The sequence below is a fragment of the Genypterus blacodes genome, unplaced genomic scaffold (genome assembly GCF_046128005.1).
Source record: "Genypterus blacodes isolate CSIRO-AG114 ecotype Tasmania unplaced genomic scaffold, CSIRO-AGI_Gbla_v1 ptg000005l_1, whole genome shotgun sequence".
Classification (NCBI taxonomy): domain Eukaryota; kingdom Metazoa; phylum Chordata; class Actinopteri; order Ophidiiformes; family Ophidiidae; genus Genypterus; species Genypterus blacodes.
In genome coordinates, this window is record NW_027466819.1 from 288924 (window position 1) to 309773 (window position 20850).

General features: G+C 44.7%; 1 protein-coding gene across 2 annotated transcripts; it reads right to left on the bottom strand.

Moving 5' to 3' along the window:
* Positions 1–18149: 18149 nt before the first annotated feature.
* On the bottom strand, positions 18150–20850 carry adcyap1b (adenylate cyclase activating polypeptide 1b). Of its 2 annotated transcripts, XM_076147703.1 has the most exons (4): positions 20747–20850; positions 19631–19765; positions 19124–19228; positions 18150–18367 (listed from the first exon to the last, which is right to left on the bottom strand). In XM_076147703.1, the coding sequence occupies exons 1-4, from the start codon at positions 20848–20850 to the stop codon at positions 18184–18186; spliced, it is 528 nt and encodes a 175-aa protein (XP_076003818.1). In that variant the 3' UTR covers positions 18150–18183. The 2 variants fall into 2 exon arrangements, with proteins under 2 accessions (XP_076003818.1, XP_076003827.1); XM_076147712.1 differs by lacking the exon at positions 19124–19228.

Below are 20850 nucleotides of genomic sequence, written 5' to 3' on the forward strand. Positions count from 1 at the left end.
GCGAGTGGGAGAGGTGGAAAAAGTGCGAATTGTGGCGGCGAGATGAAAAGGTTGGTTGCTGCGCGGAGGTCAGTGGTTCACAGCAGCCCCGAGCTCAGACTGTGTGCTCAGCTTCCAGAGCCGCCCCCGGCATGATTAAGGATGCGGCGCGGTGTTGATCCCAGCGATTAGCATAGACGACGATAGGAGGGCGGCTATGCTGGGAGAGGATGTGTAGGACTTCAGGGGGGACGCTGGTGGGCAGGGGCATTATCGACCTGCTCCCTTGGATCCCTTTTAATAATATACAGGGACTTAATACGCCTACGGGTGTGGATGGCGCGCAGACAGGAGCACACACACGCACACACACACACACACACACTGAGAGGGGAACAAACGCCGAGGAAAGCACTGACGAGGCAAGAAGGAAGACCGTCAAGACTAAAAATATATATCAAATAAAGGCAATACCATCTAAACCTACAAGACACATTCACACACACACTCACACACACTGAATGTTAGTAGAGACTTGAAAGTTGTTGATAATTACAGGAAAACGTCCCTGAAGCATCTGCAGCAACATAAACACATATTTACATTCCATAAATCACATCTGTAACATTAACTAAACCTGCAAACATCACGTGACTCAGAAATGCGCCGCCGTGTAAATAAGTGCATCTTTCTTTAACATATGGTCGTTCCCGCGTGTCAAAATAAGAGCCCCTGCTGATTTGCTGATCCTTTGTTTCTATTTTGCCGGTCCAAATGCGATGACTAATATAATAGTGAATCAGTGTTGAGCAGAACCCAGTCAGCCTCATGCTGTTCCCTCTGATCATCCGCCTTTCAAAAGAGGTATGCATGCCACCATCTGTTGTTATTTGGTCACCCGCTGCTACCGCACAATGATACATTGATTCATTTCCATTGACAGGTTGTCAATCTGTTCGTCAGCCGCCACCGCCGCACGCAAAAACCTGTGTGTGTGTGTGTGTGTGTGTGTGTGTGTGTGTGTGTCAGAGAGAGAGAAGGACGGGTCTTTAATTTTCATTGACAGAAGTGAAAATTTGAAGTCTGGCACTGAAGGAGACGGGCCAGAGCACAGGGAGGATCAGTGGGCCGGCTGTGTATCGGGTGAACTTGGGTCTGGTTAAACAAAATCCAATTCTTGTGCCTTTGACCTGTGTTGAGTGTGAATCCCGGTGATCCCCGACTCCAAAAGTGCTGCTTGATCACGGCCGACACACACCCCATCACCCCCCGGTGAAGTGCTTGAGGTGTGTGTGCTCAATGACCAACGCTTGCTGCCGTGTTCGGTCACACACGTGATGCTTCATGCTTTTTAATTCGTACTTGAACCCGTGTCCTCCGCCGTGACGGCTGAGGCGCCCCTTCAAAGCTAAAGTGTCACGTAAAGTTCACTCGTCGCTGCGCGTGATGCTTTCAAGCGCGCACGACTTGGCTGACGAGCCCGAAAACGGGGGAAGTCCCCGAGATTCAAAGGGCTCAACGTGCAGCGTGGTGCCAGCTGAAGCAGATGGCTAAATGAAAGAGCTGTCTGAACCGAGCACCGTCCAGCTGCATGGACCAGCGTCGCTCTGTGAAATGCATCGCTGACAAAAATCATATTTTAGGAACACTTTGGAAGAAAATACCTTGTTGGTTCAGACGTGTTTTGGCAGAAGCAGCTGAGTCTGAAATTGAAATGACATTTAGAGAGAGAGATAGATAGATAGATAGATAGATAGATAGATAGATAGATAGATAGATAGATAGATAGATAGATAGATAGATAGATAGATAGATAGATAGATAGATCGTGCTGTACATAGATCTATCTGTCTAGACAGTGAGAGCCCAGTTCATATCCTTCCCACTTTAATGAGCTGCACAAACAACCGCCAAACTTGGATCTTCAGTCTGTCCGGTAACACAACATCCAGCCATCTCCTGTGAAACAAAACAACACTTTTTTCGAGAGGATGTCAACTTTTACTGTGCTCAGCAGCCAATTATCAACAACTCACTTGCGAGACGTTGTTACACCTCAGCGATAGTCGAGCGGCGGTACGTGCAGGAAACAAGCTGACACCAGCCAACACCCCGACTCCAGCCGGGGCCCGAGACGTCCACGCACCCTGAGTGAGTCATGACCAACGTGTGTCAGTGAGAAGCAGGTTTAATGAGAGCAAACACAACACAATGTGAATGTTTTATGGCATCAGTGCAGTATTTGATCAACGTGGATTTATTATTGATCAAAAACTGTTCAAAGTTTAGAATTCATGTCACAATCATAGTTAATTCTCATGATTCTGTTGATCTAAACTGTGTGAAAACATGGAGAACGGTGTTAAATATCCAGATTTGTCACTTTTAAGGCATGAACCAGGTACATGATGCAACATAGGCACATACACGTGAACACACACACACATATTTACATAGTTTGAGCTTTCCCAGTGAGTCCTGTCTGACTCCCCTGCCTCCGTCTTGAGTTTCCTTTATGTGAGCCTGTATTTCTCTGTCCAGTCTGTTGTCTTCATCTCACACTGTTCTGTGCCAGGCTCACCGCACCGCCTGCAGCAGCGTGACCTTCCTGCCTCTGAAAGTCGCTGGGTATTATTTTATTGGATTGCACTTTATTACAGAGCTGGGGACACCCAGAGACACCCTGTGAGCTTCACAGAAACCCAATCATGTTTGATGCAAACCTTTTTTGAGGTTTTTCTCGGCGGCGTTTTGCGCAAATGGGGGACTTATTGCACTAAGAAAAGAAAGAAGTAAGAGAGAGATTTTGTCCTCTACGTACAAAGAGCCGGGCGGCTGTTTCATCTGTAGGACACGTGTAAGAAGAAAGTTTGAGCTTAGTTTGGAACACATGGCGTCATGGATCAGTGACGTGTGAATGGGGACTGGATGTGTCAGCGGGGTTGATGACGTGTTGCCTTGTGGAGCGCCTCGGGAGTAACCAAACATCTGACATGTGTTCTGGATACCGTCGAATGGCTTTTGACGAGGATCAAATCGTCCTGGGAGACAAATCATTTACATCAATTCTTTGGAGGGAAGCAACGAAAAAAGTGTGTGAAATCTGCTCTAGTAAGGCAGAATTGCACAAAGTTCAACGCGTTCAACTCTGACACACAAGCAAACAACCATGAAACCAAAACCCCATGGAATCCATTTACGACTTTCTCTTCATAATGTTAACATTTGGAAGGAGGTATAATTTTCTGAAACAAGCTACAAGTAACCAATGAAAAATTTTAAAATGCAGCTCTGAAGATGTTTAGGCGACGCTGGGAAAAGACAATATTGCAAACACACTCTCACAGATGGAGGCCTGCTGGAGGATGCACAGCCGCAGCCTTCGTTGTATTCAGGAGTTTAATCTCTCTTGTTTCCTGTTGACCATTATTCATGCAAATATATCTCCACTCACACATTTGCCTCAGGAGTACAAAGTCCTAAAAAGCTCACTACTGTACTTTACACTGCATGTGGCATAGTGATACATACACACACTCTCTCTCTATATGTGTGCGTGTATGTGTTTGCAGACCGAGAATTTGCATATGGAGCGACTTGTGTGTTATGTAAAACTCCTCTCCTGTGCTTCTCCCCCCGCCCCACCAAAAATGATTCATCTGTCTTCTATATTTACAGAAAAATTAACAAGGATGGAGGAATACCATCTTGCATCATTTATTTTTAGATGAAAGAGGAAAATATCTCATCAGGCGCATTTTCTGTACAATCAGCATCATCAACAACAACAACAACAACAGTCAGCAGCCATATTTTTTCCTCCCCGCTAATTCCGTCTGTCTCCTGCTCGGCTCTATTTGTGAACTCGCTAGGGATACGTTAAATCAGCCGCTCAGATGTGTCCCACTGACTGGAGGAAACAGAGGCGCCGCTGCAGCATCACAGGAGGCGCCACTGCACCGGCGCCGGCCCAAACAACAAAGCAACAGCTGGGAACCGCCGCTACTTTTGAGACTCTTTAAGCTCTAATTTGCTGTTGTTGCTTCATACAACCGTCATCAGTTCAGAGCCTGACACATACAGCAGCGAATCAAGGTAGTAGTATGTGTTTTGGAGTGTATGACCTCGCAGATACAGAGCCGCATGAGCGTCCCATGTGGGGTCTTCGTTCCTCGTTCCACCTTTCTCGTTCCCTGACTTGGTTTGGTCCATACATTGTTCTTACTGTTTACAGAAGAGGCCTTATATTGTGGATTCTGGTGTCGTCTCTCAGTGGTTTCAAGCAGTAGTAGCGCCTCGTTCACATTAAAAACATATTTGTGCTTTTCTTACCATTCATGTCCCACCAGCTGTTAGTCTGCAATTGTCAGTCACTCGCATTCACATATTTGTGCACATACAACACAGCCTGTTCATCCCGCAATGCCAAGTCTATTTCCAACTCAGAGGGCAATCAAATATTTACCAAGCAAAACAAGACGGAGAAAGCAAACATCTTGCCAATGGAATAACAAAAGATTCTCACCCTGCTTTTAATAAACCTCAGATTCCCAAATCAATCTGAATTAAAGTATTTGATTACCAGTTTCCTAGCAACCCAACACCACAGCCATCTGTTGCTACTGCAGACAGACAAGTTGGTCTGTGCCGTGGCCAGCAGGCAGGAATTCCATCACTCTTGCCATCTCTGGAGCCCATGGATGAGGGTAGACTTTACACAGTCTACACGGAGCCTTGTAGAAATTGTTTTCCAGAGTGCATTCTATTCAATAATTTACCATTGGACTGAAGGAAAAATGTAATATTAAGGGTAAACAAATGTCGCATTATGGAGGACGGACGCCACCAAGTAAGATGATGCTCCCAACATGCACGTCTAGAGTGGTTAATTTCATTTATTTACTTTGTTTGTCTAGTCGAGAGCAATGACATTCAGTACTGTACATAAATAAGTAACCATCGTAACAGCAGCTAGGTTATGGGTCTATTCTTGCTTGTGTCAGTGGATGGAAGATTAATGTTGCTTTTTACCACCACAACCGTGAGTCACAAATTACAAAGTATGTCCAACAAGTGTCTCATGTGGTCTGCAAGTAATCTGGCCTGCGAGGACGAGGGGGGGAAGACTGAGCAAGTAGGCCAAAACAAGCATCCCGCACAATTAGATTGAGAGTACACACACGCAATTAAATGACACTTTTTGAGGCCTTAATAGCTTACAAATTAACTCATTTACAGCTCTAGCACTTCTGCAACTGCACTTGTGAAATATTCATGGATGGGTTCTGTAGTGTATGTGGTGTAATTGCTGTGCCCCAGTTGAGCGGTGGATTAATATTAGAGTAAAGGCAGAACACACTCTTCCTTTTTTATTCAGTCAACATGTTTGATCACACTTGTTCCTGAAACACAGAATGCTTAAATTATGCATTTCAAGTCTTCTCATTCTTTTCTTCTGATGAAGAAAACATAATCAGTTGTTTCTGTTTTTCGTTGATAGGACATCAAATGTTTAAAATGTGTTCCAGTGCAAACATTGCAAAAACTTTCCCATTTTGTTAATATTTTACTTCTCTTCATAGGTTTTTCATGTTATAACATTGTTGTTGTTATGATTATTTCATGATCATTGAAGTAATTATTCTGTAAGGTCAAGCACACTGGGGCGTTCAGTGTCATCGCAGTGTTTCCCCTCTTCCTCCATCCTGTGATGAGCAGCGCCACCAGCAGGTGGGACAGCACATTCTCAAACCAGATAATTGGATCAATAACGCAAATGACCCACTCTCGCTTTCAAAATTAAGAAGAACAATGCTACAAACACACACAACAAGTTTTAAGCTTATACCAATTTAGACAGGGGCATTTGGAGCACAAATGCATTGTGTCTCGGCGGAAATATGACTCCTGTGCTTAGTTACCACCAAAGTACAAAAATTTTAAATTTGTTTATTGAAAACCGTATTTTCATTTATAATAATTTTATTGCTTAACGTCTTTACCACAATTTAGACTAAATCGTCGGGATATCGTGTAGAAATTACAAATCCTTCAGCCTAAACGAAAACAGAGGAGGAGGAGAGGAGGGTCACTCTGTAACATCTTATTTACATTTAACAGCAAAACATCATAGCAACTACATATAGTGAGAGAAATACATAGAAAAAATTACAAGCAAGTATATTAGACATTATTATATCAGACCTTAATCCAAACCTTAACTCTAATCCAAAACAATCGAGAACTTTAATCACTAAACAAATAACGCTGCATGTATAATTACATCAGCAGCACTTCATCTGGTGGTTTAGATCATTTCCCAAAAGTTTGAAGCTGCTGTTGGATTTCTTGCTGTTGAAATTAAATTTTCAGTACCTGCTGCTGCTGCTGCTGCTGCTGCTGCTGCTGCTGCTGCTGCTGCTTACTGGAGCTGCCAAACTGCAGCTTAGTGCAGATTTGTTTCCTTTATTTTATTCATAGAATCCTTAAAAGCTCCCCTCTTCTCTTTCTTTCTCTCTCCCTCTCTCTTTCTCTCTCCCTCTCTCTGTCTGTCTCTCTCTCACTGAGATATTCAATAATGTTTTTCTATGCTGTAATTAGAAGCTCCAGTTACACCCCCACTCCCCTCCCCTGTTCTGTTTGCTGCACACTTTCTATATTAGTTTTGATGATGCTGTCTATACATTGCCAGAGAGACGGCTTCCTGACAGGGAATACGAAATCTCAACAATAACCTGGGCTTTATTACAGAACATCGTCTTCCCTCGTGATTCAGCGAGCCGGGTGTTTCCAAAGCATGACTCCTCTTCCTAACTTTATTAAAGGCTTATTAAGCTCAAGAATTTATAAGAGAGCGCAATTACCCATTCATGGACAATGTCTTTGTTTGCATTAGCTGTTGTCTGGATCCTCCCTCTTTCCCTCCCTAGGCCACCACTTGCATCATTACCACCATTCAGCCCCGGTGGTGGCGGTGGTAAGGCACGGGCGGGGGGGCTGGAGGGCTTCAGCCCCTTTGGAATCCTTCAATGGCCATTATTAGTATTCTGGGAGGAGAAAAGGTCCCATCTGTGGAGGTGGTGATGAGGGGGTGACAGGAGGACAGGGGGAGGAGGTGGGAAAGGAGGAGGGGAGGTCCCTTGAGAGAGCGAGGGATTAACCACTGACACATGGAGCCTGTTAATAAGACGCTTAGGAGAACTGCATCTATGGGATCACGCTATATAACACGCCTGCATACATACATATGCACAGATCCTCATATGCCGTCACAAAGTCTATGCTTATCACTAATATCTCTCTCTCTGTCTCTCTCTCTCTCTCTCACGCTCTCTGTCTCTCTCTCACTCTTACACACAACCACCCACACAGAGAAACACGCCCAGTTGCGTCTTTATTAAATTTGTAGTAGGGCCACATCTGGTCATATACACCCTGAGAGCAAAGGGGGAAGGCATCGGGGGCAAAAGAACACTGTCAGATATGGAGATTTCATCCCGTGCCGCGCTGCATTAATGTGCATTTGCACGCGCCAAGCATCTGTCACACATAATTGGAGGGTGTCAGGTGCGGACACGCGGGGCCAGATTTGGTCCGACCCCACAACATGCATTCCCTCTGCCTGTGACTGGTAAAATTTCCATGTCAACATCTATATTTATTATGGGGATGACCCAGAGGTTTCAGTGTGGGAACGACGGCTGCCTGACCAGGAATGAATGAGTCTCTAGATTGCAATGAATCACGCGGCATCGCCCGCAGAACAGCAGCGTCTCATTTCGCAGCGACTCCAGCGTTGCCGTGTTTACATTGAATCAGAATTCATTGATTGTTCAGGCGAATTTCTCCTGGGGGTTGTTGTTAGCGGAGTATAAATGTTCCCCTCAATGTCTGTTTAAAGTAGATGCGTTCACACATCAGTTAACACGGCGTCTTTGTTAAAGCAATAAAGGAAAACACGTGTTGTTTGTTTTCTATTCTCAGTTACCTCTTGTTGCCATGGGATCCAAGTGCATGAACACGAGACCCTTCCTCTCATGAGACTTACCTATCGCCGCCATTGCCTCGCAAATCCCCAAATGTTTTCCGATCCAGCTGGAGAAACAAATGCGAGTTTTGACACTTGAGCTTGTTTGTGACAGCGGTCCAAACGGATTCGCTGGTGCAGTTCTGGTTTCTACTTTACGAGATCGTTGGCATCTGTTGACATGAAGCAGGGTGTCGCTCGTAACCTTCACGTTCCGTTCACGCTGTGTAGGTAACGTGTCACATGGGTTGATGAGACGCTCGTGGTGGGGATTTACTCAAGGGGCGATGCAATTAGATGGCAGAACAGCCTTCACAACAATATGACAATTACAGAGGTTGGGTGCGGTGTGGAAGTTTCTCTCTCTCTCTCTCTCTCTCCATCTCTCTGTCTCACCTAAATTACCTTAAATGACAATCTGGTTTAGAGTGCTTGGGATAGAAATAGAGAGACCCAGAGAAGACACAAGGTAATGTAATGTCATTCACCACAAATAGGGTCTTGTTGGCTTCCTGAGCTAGGGCGCATCCAGAAATAGACTATTGCTGACGCGGGAAGTTGTTGGTACTAAAGATCAATACGCTCTCGCTCGCCCCCAGCATTAAACCTTAAGCTTTTTTCTGAACGCTGCATTTTGTTTCCCCCCTCTTCCTGCCTGACTATGCCTTAAGTTACTTAAGAGATTGTGGATGCGACCGCAATGTTTATGACTCATATATGTACAGTATATAATATTCCACCGAGTCAGCTCCTATTAGAAATCAGCAGGTCTGTAGCTGCAACCAATCAGGACTTTGCTAAAAATGGATTCTTCTGAACTTTCTTAAGACCTAAACATATCACACTTATGCTAAATGCTGTAAACTCTGGAGCATTGACAAGTGTTGATTATCTCAGTGTTGATTGTTATCTACAATAGCTGCAAAGTGTTGATTGGAGAGCTTGTCCAGTCAAAGCTACTTCAACTGTTCACATCTATATGAAGCTACTGTATATCCAAATACAGAAAGACACTAACACACTGCTATTTTTACACTGACGGAGTTAAACACTGATTTTCACTTGTGCTACTTGTGCATGTGGTAGTCAATCATTCCCCCATATGGCTCACAAGCTGTCAGTCAGTCCGTAAGTGACTAGATACCTCCTACACCAAACTGTGGAAGTGATACAGGCCTGAGCTACATGTCCAGCAGAACAGCAGCAGATGGCCCAGATTCTGGCTGCACGATCGTTTTCGCGATGGATGCCCCGAGACTCGGCTGAGCCTGAGTGACAGCTGTTTCTCAGTACGTGTCCAGTTAATGTCTAATCAGCGTAGATCAGGGAAATGACCTAGATGGTGTATAGCAGGAGGGAGAGCTTGATCACAGATGTGCTGTCATCAACATGCTCCCTAAGGTGTATAATTAGCTCACAATCACCGGGTTCAAATGAGAAAACTTTGTCTTATAGCGTGTTACTTTGAAACAAGATGAGCTCTGCGCCACGTGAGGTTTTCACACAGTTGTTTTTCCCTTTTGTCTTCTCTGTCTTTGTTCTGCAGAGCTGGACCACTTCATTAGCCAGTAGTGAAAAGAAAAGGTTGATAAACCTTTTGAAACCAGCGTAGCAAACTTTAACTGTGTAGCTGTTTGTGTCTCTAGGCTCTGATGCCAATACTGGACTGAATCAGCTGTCAACCTTTCTAACAAACTGCTCCAAACTGATCCACTGAGGGCAGCAAAGGCCAGACAAAGTTTATTTACATCACACATTTCACACACAAGAGAAACTCAAGGTGCGAAACTAAAAGATGCAGCAGCTACGAATTACTTGAGGTAACGCTCGCTTTCTCAACTCTTTACTGTTTACTGTTTACTGTTTTCGCATGAAGCCAGACCACATTAATAAATCCCATCAGCTCTAATGAGATGCAAACCATCGCGGTCAATGATCCAACGCGATAGATAGTGTCAGTGTAGACTGTAACGAATGCATTACAGGAAACAAGAACTCATCAGGTCCTTCTCATCTCTTTCATATGTTTGTGGAAATGGAAATGAAGAAGTTTAATCCATCAAATTCTTAAACTAATTCTACTGATTAATTTTTTTCTGTTTCTTGTGTGTATCCATGTGTGTTTGTGTGTTGACTAGGTTTGTGAGCAGCTTCTCTATCACTTGGCCAAAGAACAAAAGATCATAATGAGCTCATTTGTTAAACTTTTGGCCAGAAGAAATTCACAGATCTCATTACAACAGATAATGTGCAGGGCTGTTAAACTACTATTTCTTAGGACAAATGAAGTCATTATTATAGTCTGTTCTTCTTCTTTGGCTTGTTTGGCTGTGATGAGGGAATGCTGGCCAATTAATTAATAAATAAATTAGTTTTTGTTGAACTTTTCTGGGTTTGTATTCTGATAACTCCCCAAGTATTGCATAGATTCCTTTTTTCCAATCTCAACTGTTCCTTTGCCAGATAATAAGCAGCCGCCTTCACATTGGTCTCAGGCTTTGCTGAATATTATAGAATCATAACAAAGGAACGGTGCGGATGGAGAGCCAGAGCCGCATCATTATCCAAACATCTTTTATTTAAAATGGAGTTTGGAGTGAGTTTGTTTAGTAAAGCCTCACGGTGCGATGCAATGCACAGGAGCGATGCAGTCTCACTTGACAATGAATTGAAATGTCCACCGATGAGTAATGTGGCTCCTCTCTCTGCCATCAGAGGCGTCTGGATGGCCACATGTGGGTCGCAAAAGGTTGAATCACTATTTTCTTCTCACAGTCACTCGCAGGGTTGCAAAATACACATTTGTCTGCATGAAAATGTCACAAGCTACTGCTTCAGAAGCCGCGTTATATCAATAAATGTAACAAAAGAGCGCTGATGAGTGGAGCGGCGTAGGAGTGAATCCCTCCAAGAGACGGAGAGAGAAGAGACAAAGATGGTTGGAGACACAGTCAGAGAGCCCCGGTTCTCCACTGTCAGGATGCTGCACCCTAGGGAGCACAGGATGTCGCTCACAGGTGTGAATGAAGAGCCCGGTTGGTTGCCTCTGTGTTTCCCACTCGCACCTCTCTACTTATCACACAGTATCACTTTTTATAGAGCTGCCACAGACGATTGTGGAGTTGTCGAGCTACGTGATGCTCTATGAGAGGCGTTTTTTTGTTTTTGTATTGTGAATGTGTGTGAAAGGAGGGGAAGCCCTTTGCCTGGTTTGTGCCTGCAACGCTTAGCTTTCTTGTGCCGGATGTGAGGGATGAGATGAAGAGAGAAGACACCTCCAGGATCTGTGAACGTGAACGCTTGTTAGTGTGACGAGTTTCCGAGGAGGAAGAAGGAGGAAGAAGGTGCACCGAGCCCGAGAGTCATTATGAGCAAGAAAAGGGCAGAATAACTTCAGCATCCTCTGGAATTCTGCCCTCAGATGAAGCATCAAATCTGATCTGATGCAATTCTTTTGGACTTCTTGCTACCCTGTAAACACACACACACACACACACACACACACACACACACACACACACACACACACACACCATTTTGCAATTCTTATGTGCGCAATATTTTCCCTTCATTAATGCTCACATCATTCAGGAAATCTGTCTCTCTGCTCATCTCGGAGGTGAGACTGATTGATGGGGGAAGCAGATGCAGCGGCGGATGTCGGGCGTCATCCTCTTTTGTGATTTCTGGCAGGTGAGACAAAATCCGGGTGGGGGGGAGGGGGGGAGGAGCACCAAAAGAGCACGGACGTGTTTCTTTCTCTGTAATTTCACGCGTAGTTCTGACACCTCGCTGCTGTAACTGTGATACATTATTCAGTGTTTGCACAACCTCGCCCCAATCCAGGAGGATGAATGACGCGCTTACGAGCTACAGGCGACTAAAATAAGAAACACGGGCTGCAGCTGTGTGAGGGGTTCATTCATGCGCCTCACAATGGAAATCTCAAGGTCAGCACATGTGAACCTTTTTTTTTTGGGGGGGGGGGCCTCCAAAGCCAGGTCTTGGGGTGAACATGAACACTGTGTTGCACCACAATCGGGAAGAGTCTGTACGGAAATCTGAATTCCTCTTTGTGAAGTCAACAGAGTCTCCAGCTAAACAATAAGTTAGCCCCCCTCCCCTGCAGTGATAGACCCCCACACACCAACGACCCTTCACTGCTTGTGTCTTTGGAGCGTGATGTAAAGGGAGAATGGAACTTTTGGGAGCGATCCTAGAGAGAGAGATCCTATTTGCCGCCATTGTGAGGATTGAACCGGCGTCCAGCATTTGTGTGGAATAGAACGAAGCATGACAAAGTGTTCCAAACTATAAAATGTCTTTAGCATGTAGGTTGTTTTCCCCCTTTGGAGCCCAGCGTCTTCATGATGGGCTTGGAGCTCAGATGACATGTGAGATGCTGCTTCTCCTTCCTGCTCATGTAACCTGTAATATATGACTGTGCGGTTACACATGATTACTCGAGCGTTACAGGTGAAGTGTTTCCCTCTAAGCCAGAAGCAACTCTTGATCAGTGGTCTGTGTCTGCAAACCCTCGCCCACATCTCTTATCCTCCTCCTCCTCCTCCTCCTTGTCTCCTCTCTCTCTCTGTCTCTCTCTCTCTCTCTCTCTCGCTGCTCCCAGGGGTGCTCCTGTTTGCCGCAGAGCGCCTCCTGCTCCACGTTGCCCCACCGCAAGATGGGATTTAAGGGGAAAGGTTGCGTGGGAGGGGGGGTGCTTTGGGGGGCTTGGAGGCTGCCACAGTAATGGGGCTTCAGCACGTACCACCTCCTCCTCCTCACTCACCTCCCTCCCCCCCCCCAAACCTGACCACAGAATGATTTATGAGTGAAGATGGAGGGAGAGAGGGAGCGGCTGCATCACTCCTGTTGGGAGTCCTCCTCTCATGTGAGTGTTGTATTCTTAGCCTCTGACATATGAGGGGGGGGATGGGGGGGTCATATCTGTTGCTGAGTGAATAATTGCACTCAAGCATGATAATAAAAGTCTTTTTGTCTTTGCATATTCATCAGGGCAGGCTCACATCAAAGCCAGCTGGGTGTGGCTGTGGGTGGCGGTGGCAGTGGCGGTGGCAGGGTTTCCCCCTGTGGTTTCCCCCTAGATGCCGTGTCCCCTCCCCCCTCCATCGACCCCCTCGTCAACACTTTACACATGATTAAGATGTGACTACTGGGTACCATTCCAAACTGGGTGTCATCATCCTAAGCTATGTATTTATTTATCTATGAAGCAGACTTGAATTTGTGAAGTAGCCCAGAGTCGTGGCCACTTCCTGCTTCCCCCAAAGCCGAGGAAAGAGATGGAGATCAGCGGCGAGGTGTCTTGAAGGCTCTTAATGGAGAGATAAGGAGTGGATGTGATGCACGTGGCAGAGGAGCGACGCTACGGCGCGACGAGGAAGGAGGAGCCGCGTTTTATTGATTCAGGCATTAATGTACATTATGTACAAATTGGTTCAGTGGCCCCTCTCATGCTGCCTGCCGCTGTGCAAACAAATTGGAGTATTTGTCTCAATATCCACTTGTGGGCTTATCGAGGCATGAATTTCAAATCCGATTTATTTATGAATACGCTTTTGTTCATCTCACTTGGGCTGCTCCATGCGTGTCAAACCAGAGCTTTGCCACAGAAATCTATACTCTGCCTGTCAAAGGGACTAAGCTCGCTTTTCTTCTTGATGGGTGAGGAGGACAAATAAATGGAGGGAGGCAGGGATGCACTTATATATCTAAAGAAAGGAGATGTTCTGTATGTCATGCAGGTACCTTCAGCCCTGACAATCGACAATCTGTCAGCTTCTCATGCTACGCGGGCCAACACCCATGAATCAACGTCCTTGGGGGAAGAAACAATGATGTATGTCTCAGAATGTGTGTGTTTGCTGTGTTTTCATGGCTAATTCGTTTAGCTGAGTTTCATTCATCACACACGCCCTAAGTATGTGCGATGTGTGCCAAGGTTTTTAGTGCTGTGTGTGTGTGTGTGTGTGTGTGTGTGTGTGTGTGTGTGTGTGTGTTTATTGTTTGTTGTTTGTTTGGTTCATGTAGATCCCCCATCTCAATGCTAAACCTGTTCAAAGGTTGAATATCCCTCCGTCTCTCTCTCTCACACACACACACCCTCACACACCCTTTCTACACATACAAACATAGTCACTCTTGACACATGCGTATGCATAACCCATGTCCCTTTGTGGACCGTTGCCATGCAACATTTCTCTGATTGGGTTAGCTGAGCTCTGGCACACACACGCACACACACACACACACACATACAACCATTCATGCTTGCTGCGGAGGATCAGATCACACACACACACACGCCCTCGTCTGCCACACCCATCCCTCTCTCCCGCGGGATCCAGCTGCACTCCCAAGGCCACGGGTGGGGTGAGGAGAGGTTTCCACTCAGGCTCAGGCTCAGCTGCTCCGCGCAGGCTCACACTCTTCCTTGATGAGCTTCACGCTGATGTTTGATGGTTCTTCTGTGTTGAAGTGTGTTATTATCAAACACTCTAGGTGTGGATATTAAGGTGTATTCAGACCTTAATCTACAAATTCTAAAACCCAGTGGGAATGTAATTATGTTTTGAGGTTTGCTGGCTGAAACCTGGCTCCTCACAGGACTCAGCTCCTTCTCCTCTCAAGGTTTCATGTCTTTTTCTTTTTCTTTTTACAGCAGATTGCATTACTTCTCCTCAAAGTACAATCCTGGAAGTGCTGCGTTCCTGCTTAGATCCATTTTGAGGAAGAGGCGTTTAACGTGACACACCCGGTGAAAGACCCTACAGGTCAACGCAACCCAAAGAAGTGGAGTGGAGGTGATGATGTAATTGTTGGAGGGTGTGGACCTTTGTTTTCTGTAATCTGACCTGAGGTTTGTGTACCACGTCACAGGGGATGATCTACACTCACACACCTTCATGCTTAGTGTGTAAAGTGGAGTAGAATCCAGCTCAGTTCTAATGCCTATGGATAGATAGATAACACACTTGTTGCTCCACGACACACAACTCATGCACTGATCGTCACTCCATTCAAAAGATTAGACATTTGTGGGGGAAATGTTGTTGTTTACAAAAATTTATTCATACAAATCTTACAACACTTTCATAACATTGAGAAACGTAAACCCCCGACCCCCCCATATAATGACTCCTGTGTGTATAATGATGTCACTTGTACTAAGGTTCACTTTTAAAACACATTGTTTTCAGATAGATAAGAGATCAAACATTGAAGTAAGGCGTTTGGCGCTTTCCGAAATATCAACAACAGGCATTTTCTATCTTCTGAGTAACAACTCTTGTCATGTCATGAAACCTTTTTACTCCAGATAGTGAAGCACATACGTGTAAATAAGGGGGTGGGGCTATTTTCTGATCAATAAGTTACCAGATACCAAATATCAAACAATCAACAATATCTCATAATCAACATCGATAAACACTGGTCATTGTTCACGACTCTCACAGACACTGAACACCCCAAACTCATGCACACAGGTAAACACACACACACACACACACACATACACTGCCTTCTCCGTCGACACATAGGTTCGGTTCTCTTTTTTTTCTTTTTTAGACTCATTAAATCACCGCCATGCTTTAAAAGAAAGCCTAATTCTACTACTCTCGGGGCAGACTAAGCTGAGCGATTAAAACGGAGTAAAGGAAGAGTCTCAATGTAAGCTAATGGACTGCAGCATTGTAGGGCCACTAAAATTGCCATCTGTCACTTGTGGCGATTTATTTTATTTTTTATTTTTCTCACGTCAAAGCAAGGCACCAAAGCCAAAAAAGCTGTTTCCACCTCCACACACACACATACACACACACACATCCAATCACTCACTCACTCACTCACTGCACACACACACACACACACATATCAAATGCATACATTCATAGATGCACACACACAAACACAAATGCACACACACGTGACGTGACGTGCGATACATATTTCAACATCCTCACACACGCACACACAAAGCCTGTATAGGACAAAGCCAAATTGAAGAATTGAAGCAGGATTGTATTGATGCTTTCTATGGGTGGGGGGTGGGGGGGGGGGGGGGGGGGGGGGGGGGGGATTTGGGGGGGGGGGGGGGGGGCAGAGGCCACAGATTGGATTGCAAAAGTGCATTTAAAGCTGCATTTGCATATTATTGAATAGAAGTCATTGGAAAGAGGCCGAATTTAATTCCCCCTGATGCGTTCAGGCACGGAGGGTCGACTCAAGAGTGGCCTCGTTCAGCCGCCGTCACATATCTGAGTCCCTCTTATTGATACCAAAGTGAAGGGCAATCAATATCTATGGTGATTATTTCATATCAGACTCTTTGATCCTGAACTGACTCTTTTTGCTTCTGCATCCAGGCATAACAAACCTCTCTGACTTATTTGGCGATACAACACATGTCTTATGTAACTATTTCATCCTCTCTTTCTCTCTCACCCTTCGCTTTGTCTTCCCTCTCTTCACATCTTCACACACCTTCCCACTTCACACACACACACACACACACACATTCCCTCCTTGTCACATCCACACATGCACGGACTATATCTAACACGGATCAGCACTAACCACAGCACTGTCAATCAGAAATGAACGCTTGAACGGCCTCATCTATAAGCAAAAAAAAGAACCTTAAGAAATGCTACTTGGGACAAAGGCAGTCAGCAAGGGGGGTCCAGTGTCACATCTTAGGATATCCAACAACAGCAGCAGGGAGGTCAAACAGAAATAAATGAATAAATTCAACAAGTCAGTGCAGTACCAGTTTCCACCACCTCTAGCCCTCCTTACTCACATTCCCAGCACATCAGAAGGGGAGTTGGTACTGAAACAGGCTTAGCACAGCCCACCTCCCAAAGAGCACAATGCACAAAGCGCAATGGCATGCAGATTCATAAGCAAATCAGCGAGGTGTCAGCTTCCACATGCACCAGTAAATAACAAATAAGAGTGAAACACATCCCTCACTGGGCACAAGCAGACACCGCAGGAGCTCACATGCTGCCTCTCTCTACCCTCCACCTCTCTGCTTCATCCCCCTATATAGGTCTAAATATGTCCAATGCTGCCCATAGATCACCAGCTGAAGCACACTGATCCAAAGTGATAATTCTGTTAACTGAACACACAGAACATTGAGATGAATATGTGCGCTGTATAAGTGTTATACTGTACATAATACACACACACACACACACACACACACACACATACACACATATATGGGACATTCTTTACACAGTCCTAGCAGAACTGCATTTGTCTCCTACAGTGAATGACTTTGAGGCGAGTGAGCAAGCAAGTGTTTGCCGCATACTGTCAACGGCAGCTTGAGCGCTTTCCTTTATCACTGTATAGCAACAGTTAGTGGAGGCAGTAGTGCCCTTGCAGGAGCCTGCAATGACATTTCTCTCTAAATGAGGGGTTGGATTCATTTTTCATCCTTTCTTTCTTTTTTTTTTACCACCCAAACATGTGTAAGTCAATCAATATCCATCAAATGCAAGGCTGTGTGCAACAAAAAGCCACCCGAGCTGTGCAGCAAACCCACACAGCCCCCGTCAATGAGGAAGAGGAGGAGGGGGGAGGGGGAGTGGGGGGCAAGGGCACCATCATTTTTAGGGTATAAGCCGGATATGCCTCACATAGCATGCTCACTGCTTCTTTGGGCCTGTTTGGAAAACAAACAACACTAAAAAAATAGAACGTTGATTACAAAAATAAGTATAACATTCAATACTTTGATTGTCTTTTTAAAATCTATTTATTTTCTGCATATGTAGATGACCTTTAAAGATTTCAAGCGCATAACGTCGAAGGTGCACATTTATCTTTTTTTTTGTTGATAATTTCTTTTCTTTTTTTGTAATTTTTTTTGTTGTTGTTGTTTGTTGTTGTATTTTCAACATCTTAACATGAAAATAAAATATTGGTCCACAAAGTATAACTGTGCGGTATCAAGTGCTTTTGTACAAAAAGAAAAAAAACGATATTATTATTAAAATATTCATTTTAATGGCTTTACTTCATACATAAATACATGTTGAAAGAACACAGGCGCAATCCACTGGTTGGTCAGTTATATCTGAAAGATGATTTAACGACTGGATGTATTTACACAGGAGGGCAGTTTGGGCGCTTCGGCAACGCTACAAATAGGCAAGTCGACGTCCTTTGTTCCTAACTCTCTGTCTGTACCTTCTTCCCAGGACCGCTGCCAGGTATTTCTGCACGGCCATCTGCTTTCTATAGCGACTGTAGCTGTCGGTGAAGATCCCATCTGAGTGTCTTTTGGATAAAGGCTCCGACTCGTCCTCCATGCTGTTATCATCACTGTGAGAGAGACAGAAAGGAGACGGGACTTTAGGCTGCATGTCTTCCATCCTTAACAGATTCACAGCTGCTTTTTTTTTTAACTGATCATCACTGCTTAATATCACTAGAAAACTTGCCAGGAATCATTAATACTGCATTCATGAGCCTCTTATCCGATTAGTTTTCGTTTTTAGAAAAAGGCGAAAAGCAATTGCAGTGTACAACATTGGTGATTTAAGCCTTTTAGATAGAAAAAAACGTATAAATTATGCATTCACATAGGCCATTTCATATTCTGACGCACGACTCCTCATTAGTGCAGGAGCAGACAAAATCAATTTATGGATTTATCACTTGTAATTCGCAGTGTGTTTTAAACCTCTATAGAAAACTGACCCTCATTCAGGCAAAGAGAGAAGACAGAGAGAGGAGGAGGAGGAGGAGGAGGAGGAGGAAGAAGAGGAGGAGGAGGAGGAGAAGGGGGGGGGGGGGCACTGGTAATGAACGCAGTGCTATGCCACAACACAAAAGAAAAACTATCAAGAAAAGGTGTGATGGCTGTGTATGATGTGTGGTGGACGGTTTGATGGAGAAGAGATCAGGAAAAAAACGGAAATAACACCCACGTTCAAATGATAAAGACAGTGATGCAGCAGCAGCAACCTGAACTTGGGTTATAAATATATATAAATATATATATATATCTATATAAATATAGCGGAGGGACAGAACAGATGATAGCTGCAGGTAAACGCTGAGAAGAGAAGCCCTTACCCTGCACGAATTGTCATCAGAGAATGCAGATATTGCCTCGCTGTTAACTGACCCAGGATCTCCCTCAAGGCTCTATCTAATTCTTCCTCAGCATGCCTTTCTGGTCTGAGATGATAAAACGCCAAAACACATATATAGATCATCAGTGTGGCGGAGAAAAAAAAGCGCAGACAAAAATGACCAATGACCAAAAAGTAGCCTAAAATGCCCCCCCACTCCCCCCCTCCTTTAACCCCCCCCCCCCCCCCCCATCCTCAAGTCACATCAAGCCGCAGTAAAGTCTCGCATCCTTCCCTCCAAGAAGCGCGTCTATACCCGAGCTTATATTTGGGATTAATGGCAGCATTCCAAACCCCATTTTAGGCTACTCGGCATGAAAATAACATTGAACAAATAACATGAGAAACTCTGGGAGAAAACAAAGCGAGCAAACATTATCGCAACAGCAACAAAAGTCATTATAGAAATGAGATCTGGACTCCGCCTCGGTGCGTCCGGAGCAGTTACCTCTTCTCTGGGGGGTAGTAGAGCGTGTAGCCGTCGTCGTCCAAGGATGGTGGGCTTCGTATAGCTATTTGGTCGCTATCGAAGCCCATGTCGGATAAAGAATTCCCGTCCTCATCGAAGGCGTCGTTGTCAAGTCTGCGGAGGGAGAAAAGAAGGAGATTCATCACAAATCTGAGCTGCACACAAGAGTGGGACGCGGCGCGCTGACAGGGTGCCAAATGTCTGCGTGTGCCTCCTTCAATCAAATACGATTAAGATCAAGAAAAGAAACGAAAAAATACAGAAAATAAAAGCAGAAAACGAAATTTTGGAAATTGGATTGAAAACGATCGAGTCAAATAAATTAAAAGAGCTCAAATGTGTGCAGCTTCTTTCTTTTTTTTCTCTTTTTAAACGCATTTTTTTCTGTATTATCTGGATCTTTATCATCTCTGTATTTAGAGGGAAATGTGATGATGTTAAATCAATCAGATTTGTGCGACATCTTAACACAGGAAACAGCCTCGTTAATAATTTAAAGATCGAAACAATGGCTGTCAGACTCATCACCTTCAGCCAGGAGGGGAGAGCGTTTTTTATTTGAAACAATGCTGCAATTAGCGGAGAAAATTACAGTCAATAAGAGCCACGCCCAAATTATGGATATGGTTTTCACAGCAAAAAAAAAATCCCACTAAATCTTAAGAGGATGGCGCGTTCCTATTCGCTTCGCCTCGCCTCTCCTTGGTGACGCCTGTTCTCCGTCATCCCTGGAGCTCCATTACACTGGCTGCACTCTCAGCTCTAATAAGGGGACTTCTGTGAACCGTCCCACCGGACAGATGCCTCCACGCTGTCTCCATTGTCCTCAACCACGGAGGACTCACATATGTGTGTGTGTGTGTGTGGAAAACATCTCCTATAAATAAACTCCTTAATTACTGCAGGTCCGAATAGCACGCGCCCTTGGTTTGTGCGTAATTACGCGCACACTTGAACAGGGAAGTGCCCAAATCAGAACAAACACTCCTTCAAATGACTTTACCGTTAATCAGAGTAAAAATAGATTCAGCACCATTTAATTTGGATCGAATGACATCTATGAAATCTAATAATAGAGGAAAGACGTGCACCTACCTGATCTTAGGGTAACTTAGTCCCATAGGTGTGCAGAAGACGCTGTAGTGCATTATGATTCCGTAGATGAGCAAGACTAAAGTGGCTTTACTCGAACTGGCCAT